A 23,281-nucleotide genomic window follows, 5' to 3' on the forward strand; every position below is an offset into this window, starting at 1 on the left:
CAGGAGGCAGCGCGGATGGCGGGGGGGGTGGTGCGACGCGCATGCGCGGCCTTTAAGCCCCCGCCCTCCTCCCGCCGGCCCAGCCATGTACCGCCTGGCGCCTGCGCTCCTGGCCCGCCTGGGCCGCCGCCGGCCCTGGGCTCCGGTGCCGCGGCGCGAGGTGGTAGCAGCCAGCGGTGAGGAGGAGCTGTTTGTCTTCCCCGAGTACGAGCCGGAGCCGAGCGGGGCGGTGGCAGCGACAGCGGCAGCGTTGCCCCGCCGGGAGCGGGCCCCGGGCAGGGAGCGGCTCCTGGTGGCGGCGGCGGCGACGGGGCGGCCCGACCCCTCGGTGCCGCCGAGCGGCGTGAGCTGCTCGGGCTGCGGGGCCGAGCTGCAGTGCCGCGACGGCGCGGCGCCGGGCTTCGTGCCGGCGGAGAAGTACCGGAGCCTATCGGATGGCCCGGCCGGCGCGGCGGCGCTGCGGGGCGCCGTCTGCCAGCGGTGCTGGCTGCTGGCCCACCATGGCCGCGTCCTGCGGCTGCAGCTGCCGCCCGAGCAGCACCGCCGGGTGGTGAGCGCCGCCCTGCGCCGCCCCCCGCGCCACGGCCGCGGCCCGCTCCTCCTCTACCTCCTCGACGTGCTGGAGCTGCCCGACCCGGTGCTGCCCCAGCTGCCGGGGCTGCTGGGCCCCGACGTCCCCGTCGCCGGGCTGCTGGTGGTGGGCAACAAGGTGGACCTGCTGCCTGCCGACTCCCCTGGGCACCTGGGGCGCCTGCGGCAGCGGGTGGCAGCGGCCTGCGCCGGGGCCGGCCTGCGCGGAGCCCCGCTGGTGGATGTCCGCCTGGTGAGCGCCAAGACGGGCTTCGGCCTGGAGGGGCTGGTCAGCCGGCTGCAGCGCTCGTGGAGGTGCGCCGGAGACGTCTACCTGCTGGGCGCTACCAACTCCGGCAAGTCGACACTCTTCAACGCCCTGCTGCGCTCCGACTACTGCAAGTCCCGTGCCCCCAACATCGTCGACAGGGCCACCATCTCCCACTGGCCAGGTCAGGAGCAACTCTCTTCCCGTCACGGTGGCGGGTGCCTGGAGGCCGGCTAGCCCCAGGCTTGCCGTGAGGCTACCTTTGGCCACCCCCTGGGGTGGGAGGACCCGTCGCCAAAGGGCTGCCCACCACCCTGAAGCGTCGCCGCTGTGGGCAGCATGCTCCGGTGCCGTGCTGTGCTTCGAACCGTCGCCTTCCTCGGGGCAGCGAGGGTGGGAGGCGTGTGCAGAGGGTGCTGCGCGTCTCGTGGCACTAAGGGGGCTGGTAAGCCAGAGCCAGCCTGCGTGCTCCCCTGGCAGTGGGGACAGTACCTGATCTGCGTGCCTTGCCGTCTCCCCATCAACTGGGGTGCCCTCAAGTCTAGAGAAACCAGGAGGTGGACTGGGGAGCACCTGTAAAACAATCGTAGGCCAAACCAAGCTGCCTAGAGGCAGGACTTGCCTGGGGTGTATTAAGTCAGTCTTGGCGCCATGTGGCTTTGAGACCTGTTTCATCAAACCATGGGTGAGAGCAGATCTCGAGCGGATGGGTGCCTCCTTCCTACCGCCCTGGCCGGGAGGCTAGTACTTTATGGGAGCAGCTGTAGTTCCACCTCCAACTTTGTGTTACTGGGTTTCACCCAAAAGCTGGAGAAGCAGTACTTTTTTTTTTTTTTTTTTTTTGTAATCTTGTTCCTCAGAGCTTCAATGTGCCAGGTAGTCAGAAGCCCACGTGTGCCTTCTGTTTTTTCCAGGAACAACACTGAACCTATTGAAATTTCCAATTATTAATCCTACATGTGACAGGATATTCCGAAGGCAGGAGAGGCTGAGAGAGGAGGCAACAAAAACAGAAGATCAACTAAGCAGTGAAGAAAAAAAGTACCTTAATCACCTTAAAAAACAAGGTTACTTTGTGGGTGAGTATTGCCTGAGTAAAGGTATTGCCCCTCTGCCCCGATGAAAATACTGCATTACGCAAAGGACTCCTTCATTTGCTGTAGAATCCAGTTGGTTTTGGCAAGTAATTCCTTCCCGCTTTGAAAGAACTCATTTCCATTTAATTATGGGAAGAACACACTATCTGTAGTAGCAATAAAAAATTTCCAAACTTGCATTCAAGTTATTTTGGCCAGTTTTTGTTCCCTGAGTAACGGGTGCAAGACCTCTAGCTCCTGTGTAAGTAGCAGCATTAGTATTTCTTCTGAGTACTTATTTTTCAGCTGCTGTTGTAGCATTGCAGAGGTTTCCTCTGTGCAGTGCATCTCCCATCAGCATTTGCTAGCCTAGCTCAGATAGCTTAGTAGTTTACAATGGTACTCCATTATAGGCTATCTCTCGTTCCCAAAGGAAGAAAACAAGTTTCATTTTTAAATAATCACGTTTTGGCTGCAGGCCACAGTGGTTGTACATCATTTTAGTATGTATCCAAAAGAGGGGCTTGCCGGAAGATAGCTCTGATTTTTCAAGTAATTCTGTGTTTGACAGTCTAAGGCTCTAAAAAACAAAACAAAACAAAAAACCCAGCCTGCTTTACTGTAAAATGGAAATCATGGAGTGTCTGTGATCTGGTCCCTGCTAAGGTTTTGGGGCTTGAGGAGTGCAAAGCAAGAATTACAGAAGGGATTTCTTAGCATCTTGACTTTTGAACACACCAATTTCTAGCCACGTAGCATCTTTATCACCTTTATATTACCAACTTGCATCTCTTTTAAGCAAGGAAAGGGACAGATGTCCAATTGAAGGAAAGGCAGGTTAATAAATTAATTACCAGGAAATCTTTCATTTTAATCCAGGAAGAGTTGGAAGAACGTTTCAACAGCCGAAGTCTAGCCCGGTAGTTGACTTTGACCCTGACATGCTCTCCTACAGCATAGGCGAAGATCCCAGGCATTCCCCTAAGAAGCATGAGGAAAGGGAGGAGTTCACATACAATGAAGTGAAGGATGCTCGCTGGTGTTTTGACACTCCAGGGATTGTAAAGGAAAACTGTGTAGGTACCCTGTGGTGCTATGTTTTGGGATGATAGGGTTTGGGAGGACTGTTCTGCCTTAGCTGTGCATGTGGGAGAGTATTTCTGTTGCAGTCCTGGGCTTAGGATTCTTTTGGTTTGGGCAATTTTGTCAAAATATAGTTCGTGTTTACTTGGGAAGCATTTGCTGTGTTAACACTGTTGCATTTCTGAATAGCGCATACTGTGATCTTTGCAAAGGAACTGTATGACTGCATTGTCAAACTTTTTTAACATCTAAATGAAGGAAAGTAAGCGATAGTGCTGTAAGCAAGCTTTTACCAGCATCACCCAATGAAGTCTGCACTTTTTTAGCTCTACCAGCCTACTGGAAAAGGTGGAGCTTAAGAGGATAACCAGTGTTGTGTGACTGAACCAAATCTTTGAGAAAGCATTCTCCTGAAGCTAACGGGATCTGCAGTGTTCCTGTTAATAGCTCCAATACATCAGGCCTACCTCAATGTTTCAGTAGAGCAATGGCTCTGAAGCCAGTGCTGATGTAGTGCACACGTCCAAAAAAGTCATGTTTTGATTTTTGATCACTTCGATATCTTTGCAGAGCTGCAGTCATCTTTGGGGGAAAATTAAAAAGTACAAGGAGATGGGAAAGTTCTGAAGAGAATGAAGTGCAAGAACTGTACTGAGGCTGCGCAGCTCAAGTGCAGATGCTGCTTTCATGAGCACTATAAAACTGCTGGTTTTCTAGTACATGTGTTTGCCAGATCGTACGTAACCCACTTTACTGTGGCACTTGGCTCTCTGATAGCCAGTGTAAAGACAGTCATCAGCTTAGAGACCTGGCTTGGTAACTAGAGATTGGATATGTTCTTCCCCTCTTCTGGTGTTGAATAAGTGTGAAAAACAAGTGGGCTTTCCTGCATCCAGAAATACTTGCTGCCATTTCTAATTTTGATTATCCTCACTGTGTCTTTGGAGAGCTACATGCCAAGTTTCAGATGAAATTTTGTTCCTGCAGTCAGTGTTCGATCTGACTGGAGGACAAGCAGATTGTTTATGTGGCAGATTTTGGCAGGGGAGATTTCTAGTTATGAGCAGGTTTGGGGGGGAGTTTTTTGTTGGGTGGGTTTTTTGGGTTTTGTTTTTTTTTTTTAAGAAGAGGGAAGGAAAGTGGCGGTTAGCATATAATGGAATTACATTTTTGTTCTTATTCCTTGGAGGTATGTTATATCTGCTTCTTCATGACTCCCTCCAAAGCCAAACTTCTGGAAAGCCTAGAAAAGGATTACTGATAACTCAAATTTTGGATTAAGCATTGCCAAACACATGAGAGAACCTGCAGCTAGCAGGGCAAAGCCTCCTCATCTTTTAGAATCGGTATTGAAGGCTGCCCTGACTTTCAAGCTAAAGATTGTCTGCTTGTGAACATAGGAAGAACATTAGGGGTTCTGGCTGCACCACAACCCTTGTTAGTTCAGTCTTTTAATGCTGAACTGAAGTTAATCCTCATGGCCAGACTGCTACAAACTTGTATTTGCATGACTGTGGCGGCATGCCTGGGCGGCACAGGCGGAAGCATTTGTGCTGTCACTTCCCTGCGTTTAAGAAAGAGACACTGTCAACCGGGAGACTAGTTGCTTCTTTCCTTCAAGGCACTGCTTCCTGAAATTCTTTGCCTGCATGTTGTTTCATAGCTGGGTTTGAACAGTGCTTCTGTAAAAAGTGATCAGACCACTGTGGCTGCAGCCCTGCTAGTTAAGTCTCTGGCTTTTAAGTAGACTTTGAGATGGATCATTTCACTGAAACAAGTTAGCACCTAAAGAGATGAGCCAGTTAAGCCAGGAGATGGAAAGGAAGAGGGAGGAGAAGAAGACAGGCAGCAGGAGCATTTGGGAGCCCTCACAGAGGGGAGAGCTTGTTTCACTGTGCCCAGGGTAGGGATCCGTGCTGTAATCCTGCAGTTTGAGTTGTTTCATAGTGTCATCCAGCACTTTTCTCACAGTGAGATATTTGCGACTAGTTTTGCTGCTGGTATTGATTCAGAGCTTTGCATCACTACCTAAGTGGGGTAACTCAAATGTCATAGCAGAAGGTGGTTTCCAGTTCTGCACATGGCTGCACTCATGCTAAAGCACAGTAAACCTTGGGTGAGCTTGTTCCAGCCAGGCCCAGGATTCCCAAATCTGTGGTCCAACAGGCTGCTGGCAGCTGTTCTACTTTGTTATGGACCTTCATTGCCATGGAGATTGTTGACATCCCTACCTCCTGCTGTTTCTCACTTACTGTGTGGACCAGAATTTAACTGTTCTGTTAGATGTTCTTCACGCTGCTCTACTTGATCTTTTTCTTCTATCAGTATAATGCCAGTATTAATTTCATTGTCCCCATTGAAAAATCTGGAATGAGTTACGGCAGTACAATTATTTTGCAGGTTCTAAATCTCCTGACAGAGAAAGAAGTAAAGCTGGTTTTGCCAACACAGGCCATCGTTCCACGGACCTTCATTCTCAAGCCAGGAATGGTCTTGTTTTTAGCAGCTTTGGGACGTGTAGACTACTTAGAGGTAAGGGAAGAAAGGATTTTGTGAGCAGCTGCTTCATCTCTTCTTATAGTACCAGACGATAAAATGCTTTCTGGGTAGCTTTCCCAGACCCTTTCTCTGCTGCTTTTGAGATGATGATTCTGTTAATAAAGCACTGCATAAAGTCAAAATGCCTTGGGGTGGGGAGTTGCAGTTAAAAGGTTTGATACTTGTTATCAGCCTGCTGTATTTTATATCATATAACAGTAACAGCTTTTGAATGCTTAGTGTGCTTCCCATAACATACAAAGGCACAAGGCAGGGAGAGAGGGAGGGAAGGAAGAGAGTGTGAAAATTAGCTGGGAAAATAGCTGGGTTTCCTCATTTCTTGTTTTGTGAGAGCCGTCTGCCAAGAGAGAAAAGCATGGGCATTTTTCTTTCTGACACAGACTGTTCTGAAGAGTTTGCCCAAGGAAGCAATTAAATGTAAATGTATTTTAGTTTCTGTAAAAATATTTTTTAAAGGCGGTTTGTGTGTGTGTCCCCGCCAATTTCTTCCGTTTATTAGAAATGCCATGTCACACACCTTTATTGAACTGTGTGGAGCTGACCTCCCATGATGTTTCCTCTGGAAGGAGTGGTTTCTTCCAGATACAGAAGATATATCTAGCACTTATGATAATGCCTTTCTCAGTAGTTTGTCCCATTTTGGGAAGGGGGTGTGTGTATGGCTGTTCCTTTGTTTCAGTCAGCTTTCCAATATCACCGTAGAAATGTTGAATTGGTACTTTGCTGAGGACAGTCTTGACCTGCTGGGAGAAAACCAGTAAGGTGGAGGGGACAGGGTTCTGTAAGTAATAATGTACCAGTATGGCAGGAGAGCTCCACTGTAGTTAAGGTGAGAATCCAGAGCCCTGTCCTGAAAAACGGTACAGAGGAGTAATGCCTCACTCAGAAAAAATGCTGTTTGTGAGGAGAGCAACCCAGCAGAATAAAACCTGTCTTTGTCCATACTGTCTTGGGCAAAGCTCTCAGAAAAGAACTTCCTAGGCATGTTGGTTGGGCGCTATCAGGGACTTAAGAAAGCACCTGGATTTGCATCCCTGACAAAGTAGGACAGTGATACAGGTGACATCTTGCTGGCAGTAAACACCCTCTGCACAAATGCTGCAAGATCAGGCAGCCACAGAGCTGCCCAAGGGGTTGTTTTGTCACGAGGGATAACTTCTGTTCTTAGAAGTTGTGGAGAACACAGCTGGTGTTGGCAGCCTGGGGAACCTGAGGTCAGGGTGAAGCAGTGTCACACCATCTCCTGATAAGAGGATCAGGCTCAGAGACATGTCCAGTGCAGCAGGGCTGGCAGTCAGGCTTCGTGCTATAAGCCTGTTCTCCATGTAATGGTGCACCTAGCAAGCTGAGCTGTGCGTGTTCAGGGCCCTGCAGGTCCTCGGTATCTGTCTCAGCCCATTGCTGTATCAGTCTTGCGTATCTACATCTTCCAGAGGCCTTGAAGGAGGACTCAGGTCATGACAGGAGTCCCTGCCTCAGATTAGATCTGTGAGGAACTTGAAGGAATTGCTGCACTTGGGTTTCCTTATTTCAGACTGCTAGCAACATTTATAGAGGTTTCTCCCCTCTCTCACCTTGTTTGCTTTGCATGCAAAAGCTAAGAGAGTGCCTGCTGAAACTGCTCCACATTCAGTCTTTGCATAGCTTGAGAGCAGCTTGGAATGAAGTATGGTTTAATGAGTGGTGTGTGTTAGACATGTAAAGTGATAGGAGAAGAAGCACCAGACAGGAGATGGCCATCCCCTCTCATGCTAAATAACCACACTGAGTTTGTTCTTGGGAATTAAACTTGAGCAAAGATATCTCTTGGATGATTTGCCTGAGCTGAGCAAATGAAATGGCAGGGGATACGGTATTGGGGGTGCTTTGAGGCAGGATGGTGAAGCCGTGGGTGCTTCTCTCCTGGAAGCTCAGCTCCCCTGTTTATGTAAACCCTGGCTGTTCTGCAGTGACAGGGGCAAGGACCCCTCGGGCAAGGAGGGGACATCAAACAGGTTTTCAACATGCAGGAAAGAAACAGAGCAAGAGAAAGCAATTCAGGGCTGCTTTTCTGTTATCATAAATAACATCCTCTTCTTGCTACTTATTTCAGGGAGAAAAGCCTGCCTGGTTTTCTGTCGTGGCTTCTAACCTGTTGCCAGTCCACATTTCTATCCTGAGTAAAGCAGATGCCATCTATGAGAAACATGCTGGCCAAGAGTTACTAAAGGTAAGAGGAGGTGCTGTCCTGGGCTTATGGTTGCAGATAGGCAGGTGTCGTGGTTTAACCCCAGCCAGCAACCAAGTACCACGCAGCCGCTCACTTACTCCCCCCCATCCAGTGGGATGGGGGAGAAAATCGGGAAAAAGAAGTAAAACTCCTGGGTTGAGATAAGAACGGTTTAATAGAACAGAAAAGAAGAAACTAATAATGATAATGATAACACTAATAAAATGACAACAGTAGTAATAAAAGAATTGGAATGTACAAATGATGCGCAGGGCAATTGCTCACCACCTGCCGACCTACACCCAGCTAGTCCCCGAGCAGCGATTCCCCGCCCCCACTTCCCAGTTCCTATATTAGATGGGACATCACACGGTATGGAATACACAGTTGGCCAGTTTGGGTCAGGTGCCCTGGCTGTGTCCTGTGCCAACTTCTTGTGCCTTGGCTGGGCATGAGAAGCTGAAAAATCCTTGACTATAGTCTAAACACTACTGAGCAACAGCGGAAAACATCAGTGTTATCAACATTCTTCACATACTGAACTCAAAACATAGCACTGTACCAGCTACTAGGAAGACAGTTAACTCTGAAACCAGGACAGTATACACCCCTTATTCTATACTATTGACATCATGCTCAGTTCCCATACCTTTAGTTACATCCTGATCAATCATCACCACCTTTCCATCCCTTTGAGACATATGAAAAATGATATATATATATGTATGTATACACACACAGAGATATCATTCCTTTAATTCATGGGTTCTGTTCATAAAATGTTTATTGAGTTCATTTAGTTTCCAACTCTGGGCTCCATCTGTTATACCAGTCTGTCTGGGCAGGAGGGATGGTGCAAAGTCCTCTCAGTCGGTAGAGCAGAATTGGGTTTCAGTGCGGTGTGACGAGCAGATGACATTTGATGCAGCAGGAGGATGGTGTGCACTGTTGGATTGTTGCATGCTGGAGTTGGTTCTGGTTCCATCACTACTGCACTTTGCTCAGTTTTATCACAGTTCTTGCTTGATCCAAGTGATTCTTACTATAGTACTATGGATATAGCATATAACAATAATAGTAATGATAACATACAGTAACAGGGTTATATAGCAACTAATATCATACAGTTTAATTCTGGCTATTTTCACCTAAAATCAAATCCCCTTGAGGCACACATCGGACTTCTCCATCTTTTCGCATCACCCACCAAGTGCACCCAGGCCCTTGAGCAAAAGCAATCCCACAAATGGGTTTACCTTTGCCTGAGCCAGGAGTAACCCAGACTGTTTTCCCTAACATATTTTTCATGTGCACTACAGGGACTTTATCCCCTTCTACAGTATGTAAAAATTCTGATTGGGCAGGGCCACTCCGACTGGCAGATCCTCTGGTGTTGACTAACCAGGTGGCTTTTGCTAAATGTGTATCCCAATGTTTGAAAGTTCCACCCCCCATTGCTTTCAATGTAGTCTTTAACAGTCCATTGTATCCCTCAATTTTCCCAGAGGCTGGTGTATGATAGGGGATATGATACACCCACTCAATGCCATGCTCTTTGGCCCAGGTGTCTATGAGGCTGTTTCGGAAATGAGTCCCGTTGTCTGACTCAATTCTTTCTGGGGTGCCATGTCGCCACAAGACCTGCTTCTCAAGGCCCAGGATAGTGTTCCGGGCAGTGGCATGGGGTACAGAATATGTTTCCAGCCATCCGGTGGTTGCTTCCACCATTGTCAGCACATAGCGCTTGCCTTGGCGATGTTGTGGGAGTGTGATATAGTCAATTTGCCAGGCTTCCCCAAATTTATATTTCAGCCATCGCCCTCCATACCACAGGGGCTTTAACCGCTTGGCTTGCTTAATTGCAGCACATGTTTCACATTCATGGATAACCTGCGCGATAGTGTCCATGGTCAAGTCCACCCCTCGATCTCGAGCCCATCTATATGTTGCATCTCTTCCCTGATGGCCTGAAGTATCATGGGCCCACTGAGCCATAAATAGCTCACCCCTACGTTGCCAGTCCAGGTCCACCTGAGCCACTTCAATCTTGGCAGCCTGATCCACCTGTTGGTTGTTTCGATGTTCTTCAGCGGCCCGACCCTTGGGTACGTGAGCATCTACATGACATACTTTTACAACCAGGTTCTCTAGCCGGGACGCAATATCTTGCCACAGTGTGGCAGCCCAAATAGGTTTACCTCTGTGCTGCCAGTTGCTCTGCTTCCATTGCTGTAACCACCCCCACAGGGCATTTGCTATCATGCATGAGTCAGTATAGAGATAGAGCACTGGCCACTTTTCTCTTTCAGCAATATCTAATGCTAGCTGGATGGCTTTCACCTCTGCAAACTGACTCGATTCACCTTCTCCTTCAGCAGTTTAACTGCAACTAGTCATGTAGGACTCCATACAGCAGCTTTCCACCTTCGATGCTTTCCCACAATGCAACAGGATCCGTCAGTGAACAGGGCATATTGCCTCTCATTTTCTGGCAGTTTATTATACAGCGGGGCTTCTTCAGCACATGCCACCTCCTCCTCTGGCAACATTCCAAAGTCTTTGCCTTCTGGCCAGTCCGTGATCACTTCTAAAATTCCTGGGCGACTGGGGTTTCCTATGCGAGCCCGTTGTGTGATCAGTGCGATCCACTTACTCCACGTGGCATCAGTCGCGTGATGTGTAGAGGAAACTTTCCCTTTGAACATCCAACCCAGCACTGGCAGTCGGGGTGCTAAGAGGAGCTGTGTTTCAGTACCAACCACTTCTGAAGCAGCTCGAACTCCTTCATATGCTGCCAATATCTCTTTTTCAGTTGGAGTATAGCGAGCTTCGGATCCTCGATATCCCCGACTCCAAAACCCCAGGGGTCGGCCTCAGGTCTCTCCAGGTGCTTTCTGCCAAAGGCTCCAGGTAGGGCCATTCTCCCCAGCTGCAGTGTACAGCACATTTTTAACATCTGGTCCTGTCCGGACTGGCCCAAGAGCTGCTGCATGAACAACCTCCCGCTTAATTTGTTCAAAGGCTTGTCGTTGCTCAGGCCCCCATTTCAAATCGTTCTTCTTCCGGGTAACTTGGTAGAGAGGACTTACAATTTGACTGTAATTTGGAATATGCGTTCTCCAAAAGCCCACAACACCTAAGAAAGCCTGTGTTTCCTTTTTATTAGTCGGTGAGGACATAGCTGCTATTTTGTTGATCACGTCCGCAGGGATCTGACGACGCCCGTCTTGCCATTTTACTTCTAAGAACTGGATCTCCTGCGCAGGTCCCTTGACCTTACTTTCTTTTATGGCAAAACCAGCCTTCAAAAAGATTTGGACTATTTTCTTCCTTTTCTCAAAAACTTCTTCTGCCGTGTTGTCCCATATGATGATGTCATCAATATATTGCAGGTGCTCTGGAGCTTCACCTTTTTCCAGTGCAGTCTGGATTAGTCCATGGCAAATGGTGGGGCTGTGTTTCCACCCCTGGGGCAATCGATTCCAAGTGTACTGGACACCCCTCCAAGTAAAGGCAAATTGTGGACGACACTCTGCTGCCAGAGGGATTGAGAAAAATGCATTAGCAATGTCAATTGTGGCATACCACTTGGCTGCCTTTGACTCTAGTTCGTATTGAAGTTCTAGCATATCTGGAATGGCAGCACTCAGCGGTGGTGTAACTTCATTCAGGCCGCAATAGTCAACTGTTAGTCTCCACTCCCCATTAGACTTCCGCACCGGCCATATGGGACTATTAAAGGGTGAGCGAGTTTTGCTGATTACTCCTTGGCTCTCCAGTTGGCGAATCAACTTGTGGATGGGAATCAGAGAGTCTTGGTTGGTGTGATATTGCCGCTGGTGCACCATCGTGGTAGCAATTGGCACCTGTTGTTCTTCAACCTTGAGCAACCCCACAATCGAAGGGTCTTGAGAGAGACCAGGCAGGGCAGACAGCTGTTCAGTGCCCTCCATCTCCAAGGCAGCTATACCAAAAGCCCATTGATACCCCTTCGGGTCCTTAAAATACCCCCTCCTGAGATAGTCTATGCCAAGGATACACGGGGCCTCTGGACCAGTCACAATGGGGTGTTTCTGCCATTCATTTCCAGTTAGGCTTACTTCAGCTTCCAATACAGTTAACTCTTGAGATCCCCCGTCACACCAGAAATACAAATGGATTCTGCCCCTTTATAACTTGATGGCATTAGAGTGCACTGTGCACCGCTGTCTACTAGAGCCTTATACTCCTGTGGGTCTGACGTGCCAGGCCATCGAATCCACACAGTCCAATAGACCCAGTTATCCCTTTCCTCCACCTGGCTGGAGGCAGGGCCCCTCTAATTCTGCTTAGAGTATTCAGTATTCACTTCTCGTAAAATTGGCTCAGAATTCCCTTCAAGAGGATCAGAAATACAATCAGCCCTTCTACTCTGTTTGGAAACTGGAGCGGCATTTTTCCTGGTAGGATCCCCTTTTGTGGTGGTTTTTCCTCGCAGCTCGCGTACCCATGCATTTAGGACCAAGGTAGGTTTTCCGTCCCATTTCCTCATGTCCTCTCCATGATCACATAGGTAAAACCACAGGGCACCTCGCGGTGTGTACCTTCTATATTCTCTCTCTTGGGCAGAGGAACGCTCACTCCTAATAGCTGAGACATTGGTCCTTGCACGTGTGGAGTAGGACATATCCTCTTTGAATTGCTGGAGATCCTCGGACAGCTTCTCCACAGCTGAAATGCAGGCTTGTAGGGAGGAGGAAAGACTTTCTTTGTATTGACGGAGTTGGCGAGCCACTTCATCCACTGTCGGTGCCTCTTCGTCTTTCCAGGCCATTATTGCCAGTGAGTTGGCATAGGATGATGGTGCGCTCTGTACAAACTTCCACCACATGGGTCGTGTGCATTGGACTTTGTCTGGATCTTTGGGTAATTGTGGGTTGTCCGGATCATGATGAATCGTCTCTAGCACAGCTAATTCCCTCAGATATTGAATACCTTTTTCCATGGTGGTCCACTTGCTTGATTGACATATAACATCTTCCTTAAAGGGGTACCTTTCCTTCACACTTGACAGGAGTCACCTCCAGAGGCTGATGGCTTGTGTCCCTTTTCCAATTGCCTTGTCAATGCCACCTTCCCTGGCAAGCGATCCCAACTGCTTGACTTCCCTACCTTCTAATTCCAAGCTATTAGCCCCATTGTCCCAGCATCGAAGGAGACAGGTGATAATATGCTCACCTATACGGCAGCCAAAGTCTTTTCGCAAATCCCGCAGCTCACTCAAGGATAGGGATCAGGTTATTACCTCTGGTTCTGCGTCTTCCTCCGGTTCCCGTGATGGCCCTGATTCATCTTCATCCTTCGCTAAGCGAACTGATTTTTTTGTATATTTCTTTTTCTGTACGGGGGCAACTGATACTGATGCAGGTTGGTCCACTGGTTCAGTTGCAGTATCGCTCACCGGGTTTTGGATAACTGCGGTGTCTGTTGTCGAGGTTTGGGTAGCAGCAGTGCTCGTCGCTGAGACTGGAGAGACCGCGGTGCCCGTTGCCAAGGTCTGGGTAGCTGCTGTGCTCGTTGCCGGGGCTGGAGGGGCTGCAGTGCCTGTTGCTGAGGTTTGGGTAGCCCGAGTTCTCGTCGCCGGGGCTGGAGGGGTCACAGTGCCTGTTGCCAAGGTCTGGGTGCCTGCAATGCTCCTTGCCGGGCCTGGAGGGGCCGCAGCACCCGTTGCCGAGGTTTGGGTGGCTGCTGTGCTCATCGTTTTGTTGTTGGGTCTAGAGACTTTCTCTTCCCCTTGAGGGTACTGAGTGGTGTCGAACAGGGCTCGATAGGCATGGGCCAGGCCCCAGCACGTTGCAGTGATTTGTATCTCTCTGGAGCTGCTGGGGTGACAGCATACCTTTTCCAAATATTTTACTAGTTCTTCTGGATCCTACACTTGTTCAGGGGTGAATTTCCAAAACATTGCAGGTGCCCACTTTTCTAGGTACTTGCCCATACTACCCCACACACCCTGCCGCTCATAATTATCCAGCCTTGGAGCACATCTCTGGGTGATCTTCTTAAATAGCTGTTTAACCTTAAATGAGAGCTGAACCACATTCAGAAGTATGCTAATTCCTAGCAGTAGGGCTAGGACCGTGCTAGTCCCAACATCCCAGGAGTATTCAAATTTTTCAAAATTTTCAAACACCATTGTAACTGGACTGAAGGAGAAAGGAGAGGGGAAGAACGGTACCCCACCCATAGACTGGTTTTCCGTGGAGGAAAGGTAAATGGTATAATTATTAATAGTTTCCCACAGATGGCTCCCGCAGTATAAAGGTGACAATGCTAAGTGCAAATACCGGATTAATCCCACAGCCGATGACTTTATCATACCATAAACCAGTGTTATACCATACATCAAAGCAAAAACCTTAATCCACCTCCCATGGATGATAAGCAGCAGAAGAGGAACTACATACAGCAAGCGAGGTGATACATAACAGAGCTTTAAAAACCAGAGCAACAACTCTAAGAACACATAAATCAACATAATGAAAGCTTAGAACAAATTTGTTTTAACAAGCTCTGGTCAGGTTTGTCGTTATCTCAACCCTTCGTGCCCCACGTTGGGCGCCAAAATGGACTGTCATGGTTTAACCCCAGCCAGCAACCAAGTACCATGCAGCCGCTCACTTACTCCCCCCCATCCAGTGGGGTGGGGGAGAAAATCGGGAAAAAGAAGTAAAACTCCTGGGTTGAGATAAGAACGGTTTAATAGAACAGAAAAGAAGAAACTAATAATGATAATGATAACACTAATAAAATGACAACAGTAGTAATAAAAGGATTGGAATGTACAAATGATGCGCAGGGCAATTGCTCACCACCTGCCGACCTACACCCAGCTAGTCCCCGAGCAGCGATTCCCCGCCCCCACTTCCTATATTAGATGGGACGTCACACGGTATGGAATACACAGTTGGCCAGTTTGGGTCAGGTGCCCTGGCTGTGTCCTGTGCCAACTTCTTGTGCCCTGGCTGGGCATGAGAAGCTGAAAAATCCTTGACTATAGTCTAAACACTACTGAGCAACAACTGAAAACATCAGTGTGTTATCAACATTCTTCACATACTGAACTCAAAACATAGCACTGTACCAGCTACTAGGAAGACAGTTAACTCTATCCCAGCTGAAACCAGGACAGCAGGCCATCCCACCTGCTGAAGTGCCCTGGCTGGGGCACAATTAACGGAGAAAACCAGGATGTGTCAGGAGTTTGAGACTTCTGCATTGGGAGAGTGGAGATCTGCAGTGTGAAGTGGTCTTGCACAGGCTGCATGGCTGCAGCTGTGTTAGGAGAGAGCACCCGAGATGATACGTTTTCAGCAGAGCTTTTGTTTCTAGCATTCAAGCTGATTAAGATTTACAGTGCTCTGCTCTCTGCTCAGCTTTTCTTGAACAGCCTTAAAGTGCAGGCAGCAACGGGGATATTTTCCATGGCAGACTTCAGACTGGGGTTTCAGAACAGATTGCAGTTGAAAAAGGTACCTTTCTTATTCTTTGCTCGTGCCGCACATACCTTCATCTTTTGGTGGTCTGACTTTTTCCTTGGTATTGCCACATACTGTGTAGCACTTGCAGATTGATGGCGGATGGGGTGAGCTGTCCTTGTCCTGGCAGCTCCATTCCTGTGCACATGGAGAACAAGTGCTGTCACTCACATCAAGGCAGCTGTCTTGAGCCACCAGCTGGGTTGTGCAGTGGGCATCTTTGCTCACCTCTGAGCTCCCACTGGGTTGCTCTGGATGTGATCCTGATTCTGTTCTTGGCAAACCTGAAATAACTCCTGTAGGGTACTCAAGCCAGCTCTTACCTGGCTAACAACAGTCTAATATCTTTATTCCCACTTATGCCTTGCTCGCTAGCTTAAGGTAGGAGTGCTGAAGCATCTCTTGACTGTTAAATCTTTTCTCCATGTTTTGATCTTAGGTTCCTATGGGTGGGGAAGAGCGAATGAAAGAGTTCCCCCCGCTTGTCCCTCAGCACATCACACTGAAAGGAATTGGTACCACTGAGGCTGTCGCAGATATCAAGCTTTCCTCTGCAGGTAATTTAATATTGCTTCATTAGTTTGCTTTGCAGGATCTGCGTCCTAGAAACATTGATGGGAAGAGGCGTCTGAAGGGTTGAAGTCATATTTCCTGCTCAGAGCAGGACTGTCACCAGCACAAAATCAGGGCAGCCATGACTTTGTCCAGCTGAGGCTTGGCAACCTCCAAAAATGGAGATTGACAACCACACTTGTACAGGATAACCACATTGGAATACTTTATGCTCTGGCTGCCGTACAAGTTCCACAGCATCAGGAATGGCTGTGACACTGTCGGCCGTCCAGGTGAGACAGAAAGGGCCATGTATTGGAAAGCTTTATTACTGTGTTTTTTGGTAGTTCCCACCATCCCTCTTAAGTTCACCAGGAAAGAGCTGTGTCTGGTGTGGCTGAGTAAGGTGTGGCTTTAGGTGCTGGGAAAGGGCTGGATATTACCTTTGAGATCGGTTTCTCAAAGAAATCACACCTGGATAGTTCAGGTTCTTAGCCAATATGGAAGGCACTGAGTTTGTGCCAGAACCCTCGTTCTGATCCTAGTGACTCATCTTGCTGACTGGTTGGTTTTTTTTGGCTGTGCAGGCTGGGTGGCAGTGACGGCTCACACAGAAGAGAAATTGCTACTCCGAGCCTATACTCCCAAGGGCACCACGTTGGTGGTGCGGGAGCCTCCCCTTTTGCCATACATCAGTACCATCAGAGGGGCCCGGATTGCAGGCACTGCTGCCTATAGGACCAAAAAGCCTCCCTCCCTGGTGGAAAACCTGAAAACCACAGAAAGGAGATAGCACTTATCATCATCTGAGCAAGGTAGAAGACAGAACAGCCTCTGGAGAACCTTGTTGCTTATTGATATTCAGGAGAGCTTGGAGTCCTTTTTAAAGGCAGACAGGCACATTTTTGAAAGCAGGCCTGGGGGAACTCTACAAGTCCACATCTGATCCAGCTGCTGAACTGCAGCCATTTTGAATGAGCTGAGCAGCTGGTACCTTGCTGTAAGAGGTGAAACGGCTTCTCCCTGGGACCTGCCAGTATCTATGAGCAAATACCTTTACCTGTTTCCTCTTGAAATACAGCTTGGAAGCTCACCTGCCTGCCCTGGGCTGGCTTTGCTGTTCATAGAGTAGGTGTTCTCTTGCAGACATGCTCCTGCAGGTCAGAAATCATCACCTTGTTCTTGGAGGCTTTACAGTGTTTCCAAAGTTGAAGGAGGTGGAGGGAGTGAGGAGGAGCAGGGAATGCTCTAGTGTGGGTATGACCCTCCTAGTGGCTTGCAGTAATTCAACAACATCAACCAAAAATCAGGTCCTTTTTGTCCTTCAACATCTGGGGCAGAAGAGGGAATGCAATGCCCTGCTTTTGGACACAGGAAAGGTGGATTAACAAAAAGCAGGTCGGCTCGCATGCCTGAAGAGGAAACCTTTGCGACTCACTGCTTTGGTTTCTTGTCCTGCTGAAACCAGGACAAACTTGTGTAAAGGTTTCTGAAACTGAGGGTGTAGAATAAAACTTTGCAAAGACACTTACTCCTTTGTATCCTTTTCAAATCACTGACAAAGCACTCTTGTGTGGGCATAAGCATCCTGCTAACTACACAAAACCTCCAGTAGGAAGGCCAGTGTTGGAGGAAAGTGTATCATGCCAGGTCTGACAGCTGAAGAGAGGTGAGGCTGCTGCAGCTCTATCCTGCCAGGCACAGAGTGCACACATGCACTGCATACATACACCTCTGGCCACACAGATCACAGATGGACACACAGCACTTAATGCAAACATAGACAGTGCCAACAGCCTGTATCCACACGTGCGCACACAGACACGCGCACACAGACACACACACACACAGGGTGGATCTCTCCAGCTGCTGGGGTGGACGCTTGGTGATGCCACTTTCCCTGTTGCTGGCACCTGGAGATGTGAGCCCCTGAGGCTGCAGCACCACTCCAGTTACTGGTACAGACAGTCTCCCTCACAGACATTCAACTGGCCAGGACTTTCCTGGTCCCGTAGCCTCATGCTCTCCTAGAGCCATCCAGGTGCTCTGACACCCTGAGCTGGCCCTTAGAGGCCCCCACGCTTCTCCCAGGCCGTTCTCCAGCTAGTCCAGCTTGATCTTCACAAGCAATAACACGCTTGTCCCCACTTCAGTTGCTGCACCATTGGGACACAGCTCCTCCGACCCACGGTCTGGCTCCAGTTGCTGCCTTCACATCCCCATGTACACACGCAGACACAGAATACAGAGCCCTCACCCAAGAATGTTAGAAAGGAATTTAATAAGGACACAGGTTAGATTGTGCTAGTGAGGTGCAGGGCATGGCCAGACAAGTGTACTGACTAGCCAACTGTTTACACATAACTAGCCCTCTTTATCCCCTTACCCCTCTATTATTTCCCACACCTGTTCCCCAAATCACCTAAATCCCTCCATTTTCCCACCTTTGATTCTTCCCCTGAATAAGTCCTGTGCAAAATGTTCCCCTGCATTCCCTGGTGTGTCCCACGCCCCTAGACAGTGATCCTCCTTAGCCCAAAAGGTGACCTGGAGAGCTCCCATGACATACAGACTCATGGCATGGCTGAGCTTGAAGGGGCCTCTGGAGGTCCTCTGGGCCAACCCCCCTGCTCGAGCAAGGCCACTTAGAGCAGGCTGCCCAGTACTGTGTCTAGAGGGGCTTTACTATCTCCACTGATGGAGACTCCATGACCTCTCTGGGCAACCTTTGCCGGTGTTCAGTCACCCTCACAGTAAAAAAGTGTTTCCTGATGTTCATAAGGAACCTCCTGTGTTTCAGGTTGTGCCCATTGCCTCTGGTCCTATCACTGGGCATCACTGAGAAGAGCCTGGCTCTGTCCTCTTTGCACCCTCCCTTCAGGTGTTTATAAACATTGATGAGATCCCCCCAAGACAAAGACTGACTGTGATGGGTGTCACTCCTGGACAGAGGGGCTGATGGCTCTGCAAACACAGCCCTGAAAGGGTGTTCATTCCTCAGGAGTCCTTCAGCTGGGTTTCTGTCCGTGCTGTGCCCCTGGGCAGCTCTAGGCTTGTGCAGATGGGCTTTTGATGGTCCCAATGATGGGCCTGGGAGTAGCCAGGCAGGGCATTATTTGGGATCCCGCTCCCACCGCTGTGTGTGTGTGTGAGCTCCTTTGTGGGTGTGCAGCCTGGGCTGGAGAAGTTGCTTTAGTTTGGATGATGCTTAAGGATGCCTCTTCACCAGCCTGCACTGCAGCTACGTTAGACAGCTCAACAGGGCCAGCCTGCAGAAACCCGGCACTAGCCCCATCTTGCTGCCTAAAATGACATCAGCAACTAGAGCTAACCACAGGCATCCGTTTTTACTTACACCATCGCACAGATACACAATGTTTTGTGCCTTGAGGAGAACCTGTCTCCTGTCTTGTGTGGGTAACACACTTGATTTAATGGTGGGGGAGAAAACAGTGGAAAACAGAAGGTTGCAGCTCCTCATTTGTCAGGGTTATGTGGAGCAGTCCTGGAAAAGCAGGCATGGAAAAAGGCACGGCGTGCTCAGCTAAACTGGGAGGCAGGAAAGGGGTCTGGCTGCGGTCTGTTAAAACTAGCTTGACAAATCCAAGCCAGGCATCTCCCGTAACATTCCTCTGCTGCTATATGTCTGGGAAAGACACAACATGAAAGGCAAACAGCTCCGCATGTGGGAAGAGTAACTGGAAGACCTGCCTCTCCTTACAGCGGTGGTCCTCAGCCCAGGGGCTGGATGTGAAAAATTGCAGCCAAGGTGAATGTCTGGTGTAGCAGGTCCCCTGGTTGTTCAAAAAAACCCAAAAAGCCTATCTACAAGGACAGGTGACCTGCACTGGGCTCAGAGGGTGCCAGAGGTATACGCAGGAGAAAAGGCTTGCTGCCGACATGGGGATGTGCAGGGAGGGGGCATGCACGCCTCGCCTGCCCAGCATCCTTTTGTGTCCAACCCCGATGTGCAAGCAGCGAGCTGGGGCAGCGCAGGGGCCTAGCATCAGGCAGATGTTGAAGGGCTTTTGCAAAAGCCGTGTTGTGCCGTGAGAGCAGCAGCCGGCTAGCAAGAGCCCCAGCTGGGAACAAAAATGGGTGCTCCTGACATATGATAAACCTCGGCATGCAGGGGGTTGTAATGTGGCAGCAATTAGTGCCTCAATGAAAGCATAGACATGGCTTTTATGAGCTCCCAGGGCTGAATTACACCGGAGCTGAAGACTGCTTGGAAACTTTTCTCAAAGGGAGGGTTCGTGTCTGGTTTATGCCAGACAGCCTGAAAGGTAAGACAATTTTTACCGTGCCTGTGGACAACAACCAATTTAATCTTAGCACAGGAGCCAAAAGCAAAGGTGGTTTGAGTCTGTGCAAAACTGAGGCATAAGGAGACGGCTTGGAAGGTCCAACCCCCTGGGAAAGTCTGCTCTTCATGGGTGTCCCAGTGTGCACTAGCAGGGTGCAATCATTTATAGCAGCTCCAGAAGAATGTATTCAGCAGAACCGCTCAGTTTGCTGGGGAACTGCACAAAAAAAACAGCTCACGGCTTCAGATGGGGCGGTTAAAATACAGGTAGAGGACCGATTGGAACATGTAACAGCTAAAGCTGGCTGGCAGTGCCCTTGAGCTGGCAGGGGGTTGCAGCACCCGGGGGTGTTTGTGTACCTGGACGGGAGTGCTCCTCAACTTCCCGGCAAAGTGCAGAGCTGGGTCGGAGCTGGGCAGTGTGGCGTGCAGAACTGCGCCAGGCAAGGGATGGCTGCACCTCCCCGATGCCCTGCAAGCAGGGATGTGCCACCACGGCTGGGAGCCCATGGGCTGGTTTGCTTTGGCACGCATCCAATGTGGCACCAGCTCACCCAAAAGAAAAAAAAAAAAGTAGCTTCCTTTCTCTGCCCAGTGGCTATTCCCTTTCAGAGCTGCTCATGGCAGGGGACTTCCAGCCCAGGAAAATGGCCACTGCTTTTCATGGCAAGAGCAGAACCAGTCCTATGTAAAGTTTGAAATTTTGCCCACTGTTAACACTCCCAAAATAGCCTGTAATGTGGGGAGAGGTGCATTGGGCTGGGAGCCTAATGGACCAGAAGTTTTGAGCATCTGCTTCCTGCTGATTTTCCTGTGATTCACAGCTTGCAATTACCCATAAACTTCCCTCACCAGCAACTGTCTTCACTGATCTTGTAGCTAAACTGCTGGGGGTTGCCCAACATGACTGGTGCTGGAGCAGAAACCTTATGGTGGGTCCATGCCTTGGCAGTGCATTGACCCGTCCCGGTGGTTCCTCCGGCGGCAGAGGAGAGCTGTGTCCGTGCAGGTCAGCTAGCAGTGTCCTGAAATACCAGGGGGAATTCATGACTGGCTGCTGTTGAGGATGAGTTGGTGGTAATGTCCCATGCCACATACTGGGTGCCATGGTGTGGCTGTGGCCACATCTTTGAATTATTCAGTGCCTCAGGTCCCCAGTCCAGCCTCACCAGGCAGCACTGAATCAAGAAAGAGGAGAAAAAGAAAAAAAAAAAGCCCTCAAACCATCAAGGTTATTCTGGCCAGTTCTGAGCAGGTGAAGGGCTTAGTGCCTTTTGGAAGGACTAGAGCAGCACATGAGCCCATTATTAAAACCAGGATCCCCAGCACAGCGACAGGAAAGGGGTTCAGCCTTCTTTTTGGTTTTCCTCCATGATTGCAGGGCTCAGGGATGCTGAACAGAGTGCAAACAGCCAGGCCAGGTCAGAGGGCAGGCGAACATGTGCTATGCTGCCCATGTGTTAGCTGGGGAGCGTGTCCTGTGCTGCGAGCGCGGGGTGCATGCCTGCAATGCCGCAGCTGCATGTTAGGTGCACGGTGCAAGCGCGTGCTATGCTGCAAGCATGTGCTCCTGAAATCTCCACTTAAAAATTACTGCCCCTTGGCATCCTGAGTCCCTGCGTAAGGCAGCACGACCTGCGCCAGCACTCAGGAGGTGGTCCTGCCGCTTTCTAACCACCCAAGGCACTGCCAATGAATGTCCCCGGTATCCCCACCAAGGGACCGGTCACCATCTTCCCAGTCAACTTTTTGCTGCAATCCTGCTTTGCCTGTTCATGATGGAAACAACAAACCCAGCCACAAACCTCATCTGTCCCCTCACCTCCAGCATAGCCTCTGCTGCAGATGACAGCAGTTTGAGTGTTCTGACCAATACAGGGCTAAAGGAAGCCAAGAATGACTCCTTCGACCAGCCCGTGGACAAGGGACAGGTTCAGCCACCTGGCTTGAGCCCGAGGCTGTCAGAGCACTGCCACCACATTGCCTTACTGCAGGTTTGGGGTGTCCAGCAAAGGAGGGAGATGCAGGGAACTCGATTTACCAAGCTTAAAAATACAGGCTGGCCAAGGGAAGGATTTTACCCTTTTAGAATTGCCTTTTCCGATGTATAGGTTATACTGTACATGAACAAGGTAAAGCCACTTGCATCAGCGTGGCTAAGCTTTAAAAACCAAAACCCAACCACCAAAGTCAGGAACCTAGCATTTTGGCTCCTGCAAAGCATCAGCAAAGCCTGAATAAGGCAGCTGAGTTAAGACATGAGCTTGTTCTGTCCCCATAGAAGCCAGCAGTAAGCTAAGCCATCCCCCACTTGAACTAACTCACCTTCTGGGCAGCTCAGTGTGTGGGCAGCAGCTCATGCCGGCCTGCAAGGTACCACAGAGTCATGCACTTGTGCTCAGCTACCCAGTTCTGTAGCATAAAGCAGCATCTAAGCATGCTTTCAGCTTAGCAGGTTTTATTCTGGTTTTCTATCAGGAAAAAACTAGCAGGTTTTCTACCACGGTGCAAGGAGCTAGTCAAAGATAAGGATGACCTGACTGCAGGTTTAAAGGAAAATGGTTTCTCAGGTTGCCAACCCACTTGTGGTCTTCTTGTTTCAGCTAGTTTGTTCCCAGAACACCTTCCTGGGGGTGGGGGGCAGCACCAGCTGGTGGTACAAAGGGCAGGGCCTCCTCTATCGATCCAGTTTGAAAGCATTAACTCACACAGCACAGGCAGAGGCGCAGAAGTACCCAGACCCTGCCTGCGTCTCTTTGCCACGCTCTCAGAGCACCTCCCTTGCAGTCCGTGGGCAGGCTCAGGTTCCCTGCCCTTACACTGGCTTTACCATAAACTGCATATGCGCCATCTGCAAGACTTCAAGGGGAGCAAACCAAAACCTGCCCCTTACCCAGGTGATGACAGGCCCTCCAAGGCTATGTCCCATGATGGCAGCGCACTCTGATCTTTGCTGCTTGACGACTAACTGCATGGCTCAAAACCCCAAATTCCCATTGACAGACTAAGATGACTCTGGCAGGGGGCATTGCTTATGAGAAAACATCTAATCAGAGAAGACAAAAGCTCAGTTCTTAAGCTTCTAGGAACGTCCCAAATTGTTGAAAGCTGCCACAGCTGCCTATAAAACTATCCCCACAA

At 49.6% G+C, this 23,281-nt stretch overlaps 1 protein-coding gene across 2 annotated transcripts in view; it reads left to right on the top strand.

Annotated features, from left to right (window-relative positions):
* The first annotated feature begins 41 nt into the window (after positions 1-41).
* Positions 42-23,281, top strand: part of NOA1 (nitric oxide associated 1) — a 25,314-nt gene continuing 2,074 nt past the window's right edge. Inside the window, exons 1-7 of one of the 2 annotated variants that reach the window (XM_069784781.1) lie at positions 44-1,022; positions 1,753-1,917; positions 2,794-2,990; positions 5,398-5,529; positions 7,649-7,765; positions 15,722-15,839; positions 16,422-17,365. In XM_069784781.1, the coding sequence (XP_069640882.1) occupies positions 86-1,022; positions 1,753-1,917; positions 2,794-2,990; positions 5,398-5,529; positions 7,649-7,765; positions 15,722-15,839; positions 16,422-16,627 (1,872 nt within the window). In that variant the 5' untranslated portion in view covers positions 44-85 and the 3' untranslated portion in view covers positions 16,628-17,365. Of the gene's footprint in view, positions 1,023-1,752; positions 1,918-2,793; positions 2,991-5,397; positions 5,530-7,648; positions 7,766-15,721; positions 15,840-16,421; positions 17,366-23,281 lie in introns of those variants that run through there. The other variant, XM_069784791.1, reaches the window with a different exon arrangement.

This window comes from Haliaeetus albicilla, chromosome 1 (genome assembly GCF_947461875.1).
Source record: "Haliaeetus albicilla chromosome 1, bHalAlb1.1, whole genome shotgun sequence".
Taxonomy (NCBI): domain Eukaryota; kingdom Metazoa; phylum Chordata; class Aves; order Accipitriformes; family Accipitridae; genus Haliaeetus; species Haliaeetus albicilla.